We start from the raw sequence: 13,187 nt of genomic DNA on the forward strand, positions 1-13,187 counted from the left end.
GGGTCCTGCCAAAACCCGGCACAGGGTCCTGCCAAAACCCGGCACAGGGCTCTGCCAAAACCCGGCACAAAGCCCTGCCAAAACCCGGCACAAAGCCCTGCCAAACCCGGCACAGGGTCCTGCCAAAACCCGGCACAGGGCTCTGCCAAAACCCGGCACAAAGCCCTGCCAAAACCCGGCACAAGGCTGTGCCAAAACCTGGCACAAAGCCCTGCCAAAACCCGGCACAAAGCCCTGCCAAAACCTGGCACACAGGCCTGCCAAAACCTGGCACAGGGCTCTGCCAAAACCGGCACAGGGCTCTGCCAAAACCCGGCACATAGCCCTGCCAAAACCTGGCACAGGGCCCTGCCAAAACCCGGCACAGGGTCCTGCCAAAACCTGGCACAGGGTCCTGCCAAAACCTGGCACAAAGCCCTGCCAAAACCTGGCACAGCACTCTGCCAAAACCTGGCACAGGGCTCTGCCAAAACCGGCACAAGGCTGTGCCAAAACCTGGCACAAAGCCCTGCCAAAACCCGGCACAGGGTCCTGCCAAAACCTGGCACAAGGCTCTGCCAAAACCCGGCACAAAGCCCTGCCAAAACCTGGCACAAAGCCCTGCCAAAACCAGGTACAAAGCCCTGCCAAAACCTGGCACAAAGCCCTGCCAAAACCAGGTACAAAGCCCTGCCAAAACCAGGCACAAAGCCCTGCCAAAACCTGGCACAAAGCCCTGCCAAAACCAGGTACAAAGCCCTGCCAAAACCAGGCACAAAGCCCTGCCAAAACCTGGCACAAAGCCCTGCCAAAACCTGGCACAGGGTCCTGCCAAAACCCGGCAGAGGGCCCTGCCAAAACCTGGCACAGGGCCCTGCCAAAACGCGGCACAGGGTCCTGCCAAAACCTGGCACAAAGCCCTGCCAAAACCTGGCACAGCACTCTGCCAAAACCTGGCACAGGGTCCTGCCAAAACCCGGCACAGGGCCCTGCCAAAACCTGGCACAGGGCTCTGCCAAAACCTGGCACAGGGTCCTGCCAAAACCTGGCACAGGGCTCTGCCAAAACCAGGCACAAAGGCCTGCCAAAACCTGGCACAGGGCTCTGCCAAAACCGGCATAGGGCCCTGCCAAAACCTGGCACAGGGCTCTGCCAAAACCCGGCACATAGCCCTGCCAAAACCCGGCATAGGGCTCTGCCAAAACCCGGCACAGGGCCCTGCCAAAACCTGGCACAGGGCTCTGCCAAAACCTGGCACAGGGCCCTGCCAAAACCTGGCACAGGGCTCTGCCAAAACCCGGCACAGGGCTCTGCCAAAACCTGGCACAGGGCCCTGCCAGAACCCGGCACAGGGCTCTGCCAAAACCGGCACAGGCTCCTGGCCGGGCCTGAGCACCCTCGGGGAGCTTTCCCAGAGCTGTCCCCAAAGCCCAGGGCAGGGATTCAGCACACGACGAGCTGACTCCCGCTCCTCTCCGGGCTCCCAAATTCAGGTTTTTCACCCCAGGGAGAGGCAGGCAGGGCAGGCAGCAGTGACCCCTCAGCTGGGCTGGGTCAGCATGACCCCGTTCTCACAGCAGCACCCCGGGCTTGGCCACAGCAGGGCTCACACAGAGCAGGGGGCAGATGATCCATTCCCAGCCTGGCTTCCTCTGCCTTCTAACTGCATTTAGCAGCGAGCTGACTCCAGACTGAGCCTGCGTGAGTAAGTGTGCATGTAGGGGCTGAGGATTGGCTGCAGCAGGCAGAGGGTTTGCTGAAAGGCTTGTTAAGGAAGCACTACTGACCATGCAATCCAATTACATAATGCTTCAAAAAATAACCGTGCTGGGAGTTGGGTCTGGGCAGCGCATTTTGGCAGCAAAAAGAGGTATCAAATGTTCATCTTCCAAACCAAAGGCTGACAGTGTATTTGTGCCACAATGTGACACTGCACCTCGGCTGTAAACTGCTCTAAAGAGGAAACTTGCTTCCAGGGGAAATGCCTGCTGTTCCCTTTCAAGGCAGTGCTGCACCCTGCAGACCGACGTTATTTGAATCCTTGTAAAATTACCACTAATCTCTGCACTCAGGATGCCTCGTGTTTTATGGGCACTCATATGACGGCAGCTTTGTTTTCTGGGGGAAGGCAGAGTGCTGAGCAGGGAGAAGCAGGCACCTGGCCATAGCAGGGGCTCTCTGGGGCTTTTCCTCGGCTCCTATCTTAGAGTTCCTCTCGGCCACTCTGGACAGGACACACATACACACGATGCACGGTATTTACTGGACAATGCCTGAAAAACACCCGGTCCCGCCTGAGAAAGATCCAGATGCAGTCCCACTCAGGCAGAGGCTGCACAGAGCTGTGCATCCCTTCTGCCGAGATGGATGCTGGCGGAGGGGAATGAGGACTCAGGCTCCAGGATGGCTCCATCCACACCTTGTCCGGGATGACAGCGATTTAGAAACCCTGTCTCCAAACAGCACTAACAGCTCCAAACAGCTTTTATCGTAGTTACTAATTGAACTGCTGGGCTGCTCCGGAGGCGCAGCAGAGAAGGCACATTTCTGGTGAATGAGGCAAACTAAGGATATTCTTAGCCGCTGCGCAGCCGCCTCTACCTGAGCTCGGGGCTCGGCTGCCGGGGCTGCTGCCTGAGCCGCACGGATCACCGGCGCCTGGCTCTGTCTGTGTCCCTGTCCCTGTCCGTGTCCGTGTCCCTGTCCGTGTCCCTGTCCGTGTCCGTGTCCGTGTCCGTGTCCGTGTCCGTGTCCGTGTCCGTGTCCGTGTCCCTGTCCGTGTCCGTGTTCCGTGTCCCGTGTCCGTGTCCGTGTTCCGTGTCCGTGTCCGTGTCCCTGTCCGTGTCCGTGTTCCGTGTCCGTGTCCGTGTCCGTGTCCCTGTCCGTGTCCCTGTCCCTGCCGGGCACTGGGTGTCTCTGGCCGGATCGCTGCCCCCGCCGGGAGTTCCCGGTGCCCGGGCAGTGCCCGCGGTGCTGCCGGGCGCGAAGGGGTTACGGGCGGCTGGTCCGGCCCGCCCGCCTCACCGCCTTCCCCGGCGGTTCCCGGCTGTTCCCGGCTGTTTACCTGGCAGCGCCGGCCGGAGGCCGCTCTGACATCACCGCCGCGCCCCCTCCCTCCGTCCCTGCCTGCCTCCTTCCCTCCTTCCCTGCCTGCCTCCTTCCCTCCGTCCCTGCCTGCCTCCTTCCCTCCTTCCCTGCCTGCCTCCTTCCCTCCGTCCCTGCCTGCCTCCTTCCCTCCGTCCCTGCCGCCGCCGAGCCGCGCCCGCCGCGGAGCCGCCACCGCCGGGCCCCGGGCACCGGGCAGTGGGCTGGACATCGGGCACCGAGCCGGACATCGGTCACTGAGCACCGGGCCCCGGGCCGGACACCGCGCACCGGGCACCGGTCACCTGGCACCGGGCCCCGGGCCGGGTCCCCGGGATCGCCGCCCGCCTTGCCCCTCGGCCCGGTGCCCACGCACCCACCTGGCTGTCCCGCCGCCGCCCCGCGCCGCCCGGGGACCAGCACCATGCTGCCGCCGCTCGCCGCCCGCACCCTGCCCGGGCCGCTCCCTGGGCACGGCTTGGCCACCGCAGCCACGCAGGTGCTCGCCCTGCCCCTGCCCCTGCCCCTGCCCCTGCCCCTGTCCCTGTCCCTGTCCCTGCTCCTGCCCCTGCCCCTGCCCCTGCCCCTGCCCCTGCCCCTGCCCCTGTCCCTGCCCCTGCCCCTGCCCCTGCTCCTGCCCCTGCCCCTGTCCCTGTCCCTGCCCCTGCCCCTGTCCCTGTCCCTGCCCCTGTCCCTGCCCCTGCCCCTGCCCCTGCCCCTGCCCCTGTCCCTGCGGGGCCGCTCGCTCAGCCCGCGAGCGAGCTGCTCTGCGGATGCTTTCTTGGTGCATTTGGGCAGGGAGCCAAAGTATGCAGCTTAAAGGAAATGTTTAATAAAGACACAGGAGCCTCAAACTGTTTATTTTTCCTTGCAGAAAGGTGGAGAGACGATGTCCCTGGAAACGCTGGCGGGCCGGGGCTGACACTGCCTCTCACCTCTCCCTCCCTGACAGCCCCGGCCGCGGGGTCATAAACCGTGGGGGGAAAAGGCAGCCTATTAGTAACTCTATTAAGTCTCCATTAGTTAGGTGTGAACTCATTACTCTAATATACCTGGAGGTGGGATCCCACTTGCAGGACATTAGCGCTGCAATAAGCACGTTTACCACCCGAGCTGGACCGGGTGAGGCAGAGGATGGAGCAGAGGAGAGGAGCCTCTGGCACCCGGAGCAGCAGCAGCAGTGAGAGCCCTCCTGCCACACACAGCTGACCCTGTCCCACCCAGGATTCCTCCCTCTCCTCCCGCCCCTCTGCCCAGTCCCTCAGGCACCCCTGGAGCCCTTCCCTTCCTGCTCACCTGAGGAGTGGCTGCACCTCGGGAAGCTGCTGTCCCACCGTGCTGTGGAATCAGTCACTGGGGCTGGAAAAGCTCCCCCAGCACTGCCAGGACGGCAGCAACCCATGTCCTACCACGGCCCCAGTGCCATACCCACACAGCGTTTCACCCCCTCCAGGGGTGGGGATCCACCCTGACCTGGGCAAGGGCTGGACAGCACTTTCAGTGAAGAGATTGTTCCTAATCACTAAATCATAGAATGTCCTGAGCTGGAAGGAACCTACGAGGAATATCGAGTGCAATTACAGGCCAAGAATCCCAGCACAAGCCTGAGAGCCTCGTCCAGCACTCCTGCATGTCCAGTCCCACCCTCCCCTTTGCCTGGCCTGGCCTTTTCCATGTTTTCCTTTGTGACAGGAGCTGTTCCACTGTCTGCACCTGAGCAGCCTGTCAGGAACTCAGGCAAACTAAATAATGAGCTTATAGGAAATCAATTAATTAATAATAGAAGGGATGCAAGAGTAGGGCTTCAAGGGGTTTGCTGAGTTAGCACAATGAAAATCATGACTGTGTGTAGAAATCTGTAGACACAGAACTTTTTCTCCACCTTTTCAGTCAGCTTGAACATGCCACATGAGCTGCCTGAGCCCCAGTGCCCTCTGCCAAAGCCCCTCACAGACAGGTTCTGTTTGCCCTGCACAACACAGACTCTGCACCATCTCCTCCCCATCCTTACTCACACTTTGAGGCTGAACAAAAGCACAGTCCATGCAAAACTCTTCCAAAAAGTAATTTTTAAGCCCATTTGTTCTTAAATAGCACTAAACTGTACACGATCCCTGAAAAAAAAAAAAATTGTCCAAGAGCACACAAGTAGGATTAAAAAAATTATTTCAGAAGGAAGCATGATCTTGTTTCTAAGACCCTTGGCCAAAAAGAGTATAAAATTAATGGTATTAAGTACCTAAAAATACTCTTGAGGATCTGGGAGTTGGAACAAGGGATGGATTCTATTCCTAGCTCTGCCACAGACTGAGTGTCTGCAATGAGGGACCAGCTCAGACGGGACCCAGGGCCTGCTGAGTGCCCAGAAATGCACTTCAGAGCTCCCTCCCCACTTTCTGCCCCATGTTCCCAGCCTGCACAACGGGTACAAAAGTGACTCTGATGGAGCAGAGCACGAGGTGGAGTTGGTGCAATTCCTCCTGGTGTGTTTCCAGGAAACCATGTCCTTTCATGGTGCCCCCTGATCAAGCTCACCTGCCCTTTTCTTCCTTCCCTGTTTCTCTGGAATTAACTCTTAAAATCCAAAACATTAGCAGGTACAAACACTTATGATTAAAAAAGAAACTACCTGCTAGAAAGCTGCTTTCTCCCTCCCAGCAAGCACAGCACTTCCTTGCACTGCCCTCCTGGTCAGTGGCAATTTGTCTAAGGATGCTCAAGTCCAGTGCCCTGCAAAATTCAGTATTAAATCTGTCTCTTTATTGCCCTAAACAGGAGAGACAGGAAACACTCATTTTTAGCCCTGGAAAATCCTGAAATATTCACCTTTCAATATATTATATCTGGGAAAATTGTTTCATCATGTAAAAATTATTTGATGGGTCTTTCTCACCCAGTTTTACCATTACCCTGTTAACCAAGGTACCTGTTTCTACATGGAATCCCATACAAAAATGGATTAAAATAATTGTGAAAGTTTCTAAAATTTGAACAAGTTAGTAGTAGTGGCAGGATGCCCAATGACAAAACAAGAGTCCCTCAGCAAAGCCTGAGCTGAACTCAGTGGTGGCTTCTCTAATTACAAAAAAGGAATATCCCAATGCTACTTTGACAGAATCTCAAATCCCTATAATTCCCTGTGTGTCTTAGCTATGAAACCACTTTTGGCACAGTAATTTAAACTGCTAGATAGAAGATTCAAAATAGCACATTTCAGTGATAAATTATAAAGTTTATGCCCCAGAGTTGCTTTTACAGCAGCATGAGGCACTGAGATGGGACAGAATCCTGCAGATTGAGCCCTGTATGGATCCCAGGTCCTGCCAGGTTCTGCCATCAGTGGAAACATTCCAAGAGAAATGAAAACCCAGGCAGTGAAAACCTCTGTTCACCCCACAAAAGAGAGAAAAAGAGACTGACATTTCCATGGGTGATTCTGTCTGATGAAATCAGGTATTTAAATGACTTCTATTTACACAGGATTTTGAGAAATAATGCTAATTTGCAGAATTGGCACCTGGGGTATGAGTGCAGTACCCTGGGAGAGCACTTACAGAGCCTTTGTGAAGCTAAGTAATAAACGCTTTGTCTTCACCACACTATTTATGGGCTGCTTGGGGGCATCCTGCTCTCCTCCTGCCCCTACCTGGGCATAAAATTATTGCCCAGCTAGGTTTTAATCAGAGCAACAGTAAATCTGAATGGCCACACATGCACAGCCATTCCTGCTCCCCGATCTCCAGCATCAATTATAAAGTGAGACTGTTTACACAGTACATACCACTTTCCTGACTTCTTTCTTGTTTATGTCTAAACCTTTATGGACATAAAACTTTGGAATTTGCTTTTGGAATAAAACTGCAATTTAAGTGGCAATAACTGTGCTGGAAAACAGCTCAGCTATTGCTCCCTGGTGCCGTGGTCAGGCAGGTTTGCACTGGAGCCTCTCCCGTTGGAGCAGGCTGCCTCAGGTCATCCTTGCTGTCCCAGCTGCATGGCTCCTTGCAAACTGCAGCTCGAGACAGCTCACAAACACTCCAGCCTTCCCTCCCCAGGCCCTTCCTTCCCTCTCCCCCACATCTGGCTGCCCTGTGCCTGTCCCTGCACACCCTGCTCTGGGGTCTGTGCTGCTCCCCCCGTGCCAGGCTGGGGCTCAGGTCCCCACCCCACCCTGACCTGGCAGGCTGCTCCTCCAGACAGAACCCTGCACCATGCCCTAAGACAGCCCCCAGGCAGATTTCCCCTCAAAGGGAAAGTTTTCTTGTACAGTAATTCCTTACAAACAAGAGCTGTCCATCGGATGCCATACACAAGTGAGGGTACCAATAGTAAACTTGCTCATGCTCACAAGCACTAAATTATTCCTCATCACACTGGCCTGGCTGCTCATTTTGTCAGGCTGTCACACCATAAATTAATATGTTGGCTGTTTGGGGCTGAGAACTCTTCTATTTGTTCAGTAAAACACATACTGCACACCCCGGGCACCATATAAAAATAATAAATTACCACAGCACACAGGCAAGGTATTACTTGTCTCTCTCCTTGCCTTTACTTTATCCCCTCCATCCTCTGCCTTTCCTCTGATCAATTCATCTTCCATTTACTTTCTATTTCTGTCTGTAGGTTTCACTCTAATACATACTGCTCTGATATTCCAACCATGCCACCTGCTCCAGAAGCACAACTACAGAGGCTCCACTGATGTGGAGAAGAGGAAATCACCAAAAGTTCAAGGGGAGGAGAAGAAATAATAGATATACTGCATACTGCAAGAATATTAAGGAAAAGGAATCAAGCCTCTACCTGGTGCTGTCTCTTACATTCCTGCCAGGCTCCCTCTGCTCTTCACATCCAACACAGAAATGTGGGGACTTGGTAGCCAGAGGATCTGAACAGCCTTCTCTGTGTGGGCAGCTTGGGAAGTGTTTGACCCAATCTCCCTTGTAGGTTCAAATGTCCTTTAATTCTGGTGGGCTGTGTGGAGATGGGAATGAATCAACTCTCTCTTCATTTTAGTGTCCAGCTCGTGGAAGCTGCACAGGCTGGATGTTAAGTCTGTCCAAATTCCTTTCCTCTTTGGCAAGGTTATCCTACCTACAAAAATAAGAATTAAAATTAAGGTTTTGCTTGGCTTCCTACAAGCTCAGATCCTGCCCCAGGTTTTCCAGGACACAGTTCCAGAGTTTCAGCACACAGGCTCCCCGAGAGCAAAGTCACGGGAAGCCATCAAGTTATTGCAATACTAAGTGCATTATGTTCCCAAAGCATCCCACAATCTCAACTAATAAAAAGCCCAACAGAATTTACTGTTTGTTCTTTTAAAAACATAAATAAGCAAAGAAGCAAGATTTAAATATTTATTGAAAAGCTCAGTGTTGCAGCCTTGTGCAGTTATTGGCAGGAGATGCTGTGCAAATAAAAAGCCCCGGCAGGATTCCCACAGCCCTGAGCCCTGAGCACTGGCCCCGCAGCCCCACGGCCCTGGGAGCTCCCTGGCAGCTGTGGGTGCCACAGCTGGGGCTCAGGTGTGTGGGGCCCACGCCTGTGTGGCCTCTCCTGTCATGGGAGGGTCTGGGGAGTGCCCAGGGAGGTGAGCTGGGCTGGGCAGGGCAGTGCTGCTGCTCCTGGCTCCCCCTGCCACCCTCCTCTCCCCCGTGGCCGTGCATTAGTGATGGGCACTGCTGGCAGATGGCAAAGTTCGAGCCGGGCTAATTAAACATACCGAGCTAATAACCTTCCATTTTGGGACTGGTGTAATTCATAATTTAATGTATTGCTGCTGAGACATTAACCTTTCAATGACTGGCACGCTGCCCACAGCAGCCTGAGTGCTGACCATCTTTCAGGAAAATGAGTATTATTGTTAAAACAGGTATAAATCATTCATGGCTTCAGCTTTTGTGTCAAGCTGCACATGAAAATAAGTAGTAGGTCGGGTAATTTATTTACCTTTTGGTGGTTATTCTTATGATTTCATGATCATATTCTCTGATTCATAAACACTGGCCAATTGCCATTCTGTTCTCGTTTTACCATTTCAATACTGCAGTGCTTATTCTGATTTCCATCTTTAACAAGTTCAAGACTGGTGCAGAGTTCCTTGATCCAGGCACAAACACAATCTCTTTTCAAGGAGGAAAAACTTATTTTAAGCTAATTCCACAATATTCAATGCAATTATTAAAGCTACCAGCTTGTTACAAGTCAGCATTTTGCTAAAAGAAGTGTTTCTTTGGAAACTGGTGCATAAATACACAGATTAAAAAACTTGTCTAAATTCTCCTTCAGAGGCAGCTGGGAGGAAGCTCACAGTTACTAAAGAGTTTAGTAAAGATCATGTTCTATCTCTTCCAATCAAATGGTGGATGAAGATGCCAATGCTTAGTCAAAAGGGGAAACTCTTTGAAGGCACATTAAAGATGAGTCTAAAAAAAATCCTAAGTGGATGATGAAGAACGAATCCCTTTGCAAAATTGCTATTTGTGAAGAAAGGAGTTAACTAAGAACTCATCAAGAAGCTGTTTGTGAGCATGCCTGTCACAGTCAGTGCTTAGGATAGTGCCAAGACCTCTTGGAGGCATAAGGGAACAAGGAGCAGTATCAGCATCACTGGTGTTCAGCTTCTTCTCAGGACCTTCTGTGTTATAATATATGTTATATACGTTATATATATGTTATACATGTTATACGTATTATATATATTATACATGCTATATATATGTTATACATGTTATACATGTTATATATGTTATATGTTATATATATTATATATGTTATGTATGTTATGTATGTTATACATGTTATATGTTACACATGTTACACATGTTACATATTTTATATATGTTATACATGTTATACATGTTATACGTATTATATATATTATACATGTTATATATATGTTATACATGTTATACATGTTATATATGTTATATATGTTATACATGTTATATATGTTATATATGTTATGTATGTTATGTATGTTATACATGTTATATGTTACACATGTTATACATGTTATATATGTTATACATGTTATACATGTTATATATGTTATATATGTTATGTCTGTTATGTATGTTATACATGTTATATGTTACACATGTTACACATGTTACATATTTTATATATGTTATACATGTTATACATGTTATACATGTTATACATGTTATATATGTTATGTATGTTATGTATGTTATACATGTTATACATGTTATATATACATGTTGTATATGTTATATTTGTTTATGTGTTATATGGTCACTCTCAGGACTGTATGAACAGTGCCAGAAGATGAAGCATTTGAACCTGTTTGTGGGGACAGCACTCAGACCCCGTTGGAACAGGAATTATTTGGGAGGTTGAGGTTCCTCTGGGTACCCTCTTCATACTGGAAACATGCAGTGTTAGCCCCAAGAACATTGACTTTTCCATAGATAAGGCTGCAGAAGACAACCCCTCACTGCTACAGTGATCACCTGCCTCTGTTAATCCATGTCTGTGTCACCTGTGGCCCAGGGCTGAGCCAGACCCCCCCTTTGGGTTCTGAGATGTGCCATGGAACCTTTTCCATGGACACCAGAGTGTCCCTGCATTTCACTCCCTCTGCTGGCTCCACTTATACATCAAATGAAGCTTTTGAGACCTGGCTTTTTTTAAGGCTGGGACATCTAAAATCCACCTGGATCTCCGGCTGCAGGGCCTGCCCTGCTGTCCTTGCAGGTCCCTCTGTCCCTCTGGTGGGCTGGTGGAGCAGGAGCCTCTTGGCCAGCACTCCCCAGCTCAGCTGAGCTGCACAGATGGGCTCTGATGCAATTTTCTGCTTTCCAGGAGCCACGTGACTGTCCATGGCAAGAATTGCTCAATGTGCAGTTCCTGTCTGAAGTGGCCCGTCCAAAGTATTCAAAACAAGTTCTGAGCAAACCCCCATCTCCAGGGCTGCTGTTGCCTTCAGGCAGATCTTGTTGTTATTGCACAAGTGGGAAAACTGAGGTAATTTTTTTTCTTTAAAGGGGGGAAGATGCTGCACGTGTGCAGGCACTGGACACCCTGGGTGCTTGTCTAAAGCTGGAAGCAGCATTGAGAACACCTAGATGTGATAGAGGGGCTGCAAATTTGGGCATGAACCCCCCTAAACCATTGTGCTTTTTGCCACACACACATTCACTTGCCATGGAAATGGACCTTGTACCTCATTGTTCAAATACTTGTCTGCAGTTGTTCTGTATTTCAAGTTTTTGGTATTTCAGGTTTTTGGTATTTCAGGATTTTGGTATTTTCCCCTCGTTCACGTGCCAGGCAGCAAACCCCAAATTGGAGCAGAAGTCACTTCCAACACTGTGGTTATAAGAGAGTTAAAGTTCAGATTTCTAATTGTTCTCTTGAGGCCTTATTACTTGTTGATTAGGGTCTCTGGGGAACTGCATCAAACCTATAATAATAAACACTCATTCCACTGCAAGTTTGTAGCTGCTGTGGCAGCCCCACAGCCCTTCTGCAATGGCACACACACAAACCAAGCAGGAAAGTACAAACCAACCTCTGACTTCTTCAGGGGCTTTCCAGGCTGGGCAGGTCTGGGCCACGGGCACCCACCTGCCAGACTGGAGCTCTGAGATGTGCCCTCTGCAGCCCACAGGGCAGCCTGGCAGTGGGGCCTGGGAGCACATCTGTGCAGGGACAGCTGCTGGGCTCTTTCAGAGCTCTGACTAGTTCCTAAATGCTGCTAGATTTGGGGATAGCAGCAAGCAAGGAGGAGTGCCAGCAGCACACTCATAGCCCAGCATCTCCTGTTCTGCTGTGGCACCTGGCCAGGACAGATGGCCTGAAGGTGCCATCCTGAAAGGCAGCTCTGAGCTCCAGCAAGAGCCTCTGCAGGGTGAGGGTGCTGCTGGGAGGACACATCTGCTGGGTGAGCAGCTTCTCTGGGTACCCTTGGCACAGTGAACCTCCCTCCTCCTCGGGTACCCCTGCAGGTATCCCTGCCCCATGGAACCTGGGGTGATGCCCAGTGCCAGCCCAGGAGCACAGGGGCACATGGGGCACAGCCCCAGCTCCCCAGCTGGGACAGAAGAGGGTCCCTGTGAGGAGCAGTGCTGGCACAGCTGCAGATGCTCTGTGTCCCATCAATGCTCGTGCTCCTGGCTGCAAACCCTCTGAGTTCTACCTGCAGCAGCCCAAGGTGCCATTGCCAGGCTGGGAGCTTTGCAAGTGCTTGTACGGTGCTGTATGGGTTTGTACAGGCTGGGTGTCCCAAGGGATGGGCTGGGAGCACTGGGGTCATGGATTGTCCCAGACAGGAGACAGGCTGCCCCAAGTCTGCCCTTGGTGAGTCTCCAGAGAAGGGCCCTGGGTCCCCTGAACCCCCAGAAGGAAGCAGCCTGCAGTGAGGGCAGTGTGCATGTCCAGCTGCTGGCTCCAGAGGCAGCACCTGTTGGAAGGGAGGATCAATGGAGCTGAGCAGCCATGCATGAGCTGTCCCAGGGCTGCTATTGATCCGAGCTCAGGGCTGCCCACAGGAACGGCCCTGGGCTGACAGCCCCAAACAGGCAGGAGGAAACAGCCTTTGCTGGTGGCAGGCCAACACAAGAACGCCGATAAAAAGTCAATTCCACTTAACTCAATGGCTGCTAACTAAATATTTTTGTGGCCAGAGCCTTCCCAGATTAGCAGCTGGAATGTCTCTGCTCCAGAACTGAGACATCAAGTGAGTGTGGCAGCGATGGCTGAGACAAGAGATGCTGTATGGAGCAGGAGAGCCTGGTGAGCCAGCCCAGCCCAGCCCAGCCCAGCCCAGCCCTGCCCTGCAGCCCCACAGCAGAACACAGACAGCCACAACTGCTTCCCAGGCCAGTGCTAGCACTGTGGACAATGTTTCAGGCCAACTTTTGGTGGACTGGATCAGTGCTTAAGGCACCGAATATAAAGTAATTCTCCAGCAGTTTGATTAATAGTGTCATAGTCATAGCTTCAGTTCAGGTTCAACCTTTTTAACGTTTTATTATTTTACAGCGCAATAAATCAGGGCAGCAGGAAAAGACAGATGCAGGAATGTCCCTGTCTCCTGTCTGCTGGTGCAGACAATGGGTCACGGGATAACAGCTCCCAGGGCTGGCAGAGAACCT

The 13,187-nt window shown here is 51.8% G+C and overlaps 1 protein-coding gene and 1 long non-coding RNA gene across 2 annotated transcripts in view; one reads left to right on the forward strand and one right to left on the reverse strand.

Annotated features, from left to right (window-relative positions):
- The first annotated feature begins 2,227 nt into the window (after positions 1 to 2,227).
- On the forward strand, positions 2,228 to 4,349 carry LOC130258024 (translation initiation factor IF-2-like). The gene is made up of 3 exons (XM_056501041.1): positions 2,228 to 2,266; positions 2,942 to 3,562; positions 3,938 to 4,349. The coding sequence occupies exons 1-3, from the start codon at positions 2,228 to 2,230 to the stop codon at positions 3,983 to 3,985; spliced, it is 708 nt and encodes a 235-aa protein (XP_056357016.1). The 3' UTR covers positions 3,986 to 4,349.
- A 3,577-nt stretch (positions 4,350 to 7,926) lies between these two features.
- The window catches only part of LOC130258017 (uncharacterized), a 255,038-nt gene continuing 249,777 nt past the window's right edge, over positions 7,927 to 13,187 (reverse strand). The window contains exon 4 of the long non-coding RNA XR_008841425.1: positions 7,927 to 8,160. This is a non-coding gene — a long non-coding RNA (uncharacterized LOC130258017). The remainder of the gene's footprint in view (positions 8,161 to 13,187) is intronic.

The sequence above is a fragment of the Oenanthe melanoleuca genome, chromosome 11, assembly GCF_029582105.1.
Source record: "Oenanthe melanoleuca isolate GR-GAL-2019-014 chromosome 11, OMel1.0, whole genome shotgun sequence".
NCBI classification, from domain to species: domain Eukaryota; kingdom Metazoa; phylum Chordata; class Aves; order Passeriformes; family Muscicapidae; genus Oenanthe; species Oenanthe melanoleuca.

Coding starts and splice junctions, on each gene's coding strand:
- LOC130258024 (XM_056501041.1), top strand. CDS start 2,228: ATGCACGGTATTTACTGGACAATGCCTGAAAAACACCCG. Junction 2,267..2,941: donor CAATGCCTGAAAAACACCCG/GTCCCGCCTGAG, acceptor GTGCCCGGGCAG/TGCCCGCGGTGCTGCCGGGC. Junction 3,563..3,937: donor TGGCCACCGCAGCCACGCAG/GTGCTCGCCCTG, acceptor TTTTCCTTGCAG/AAAGGTGGAGAGACGATGTC.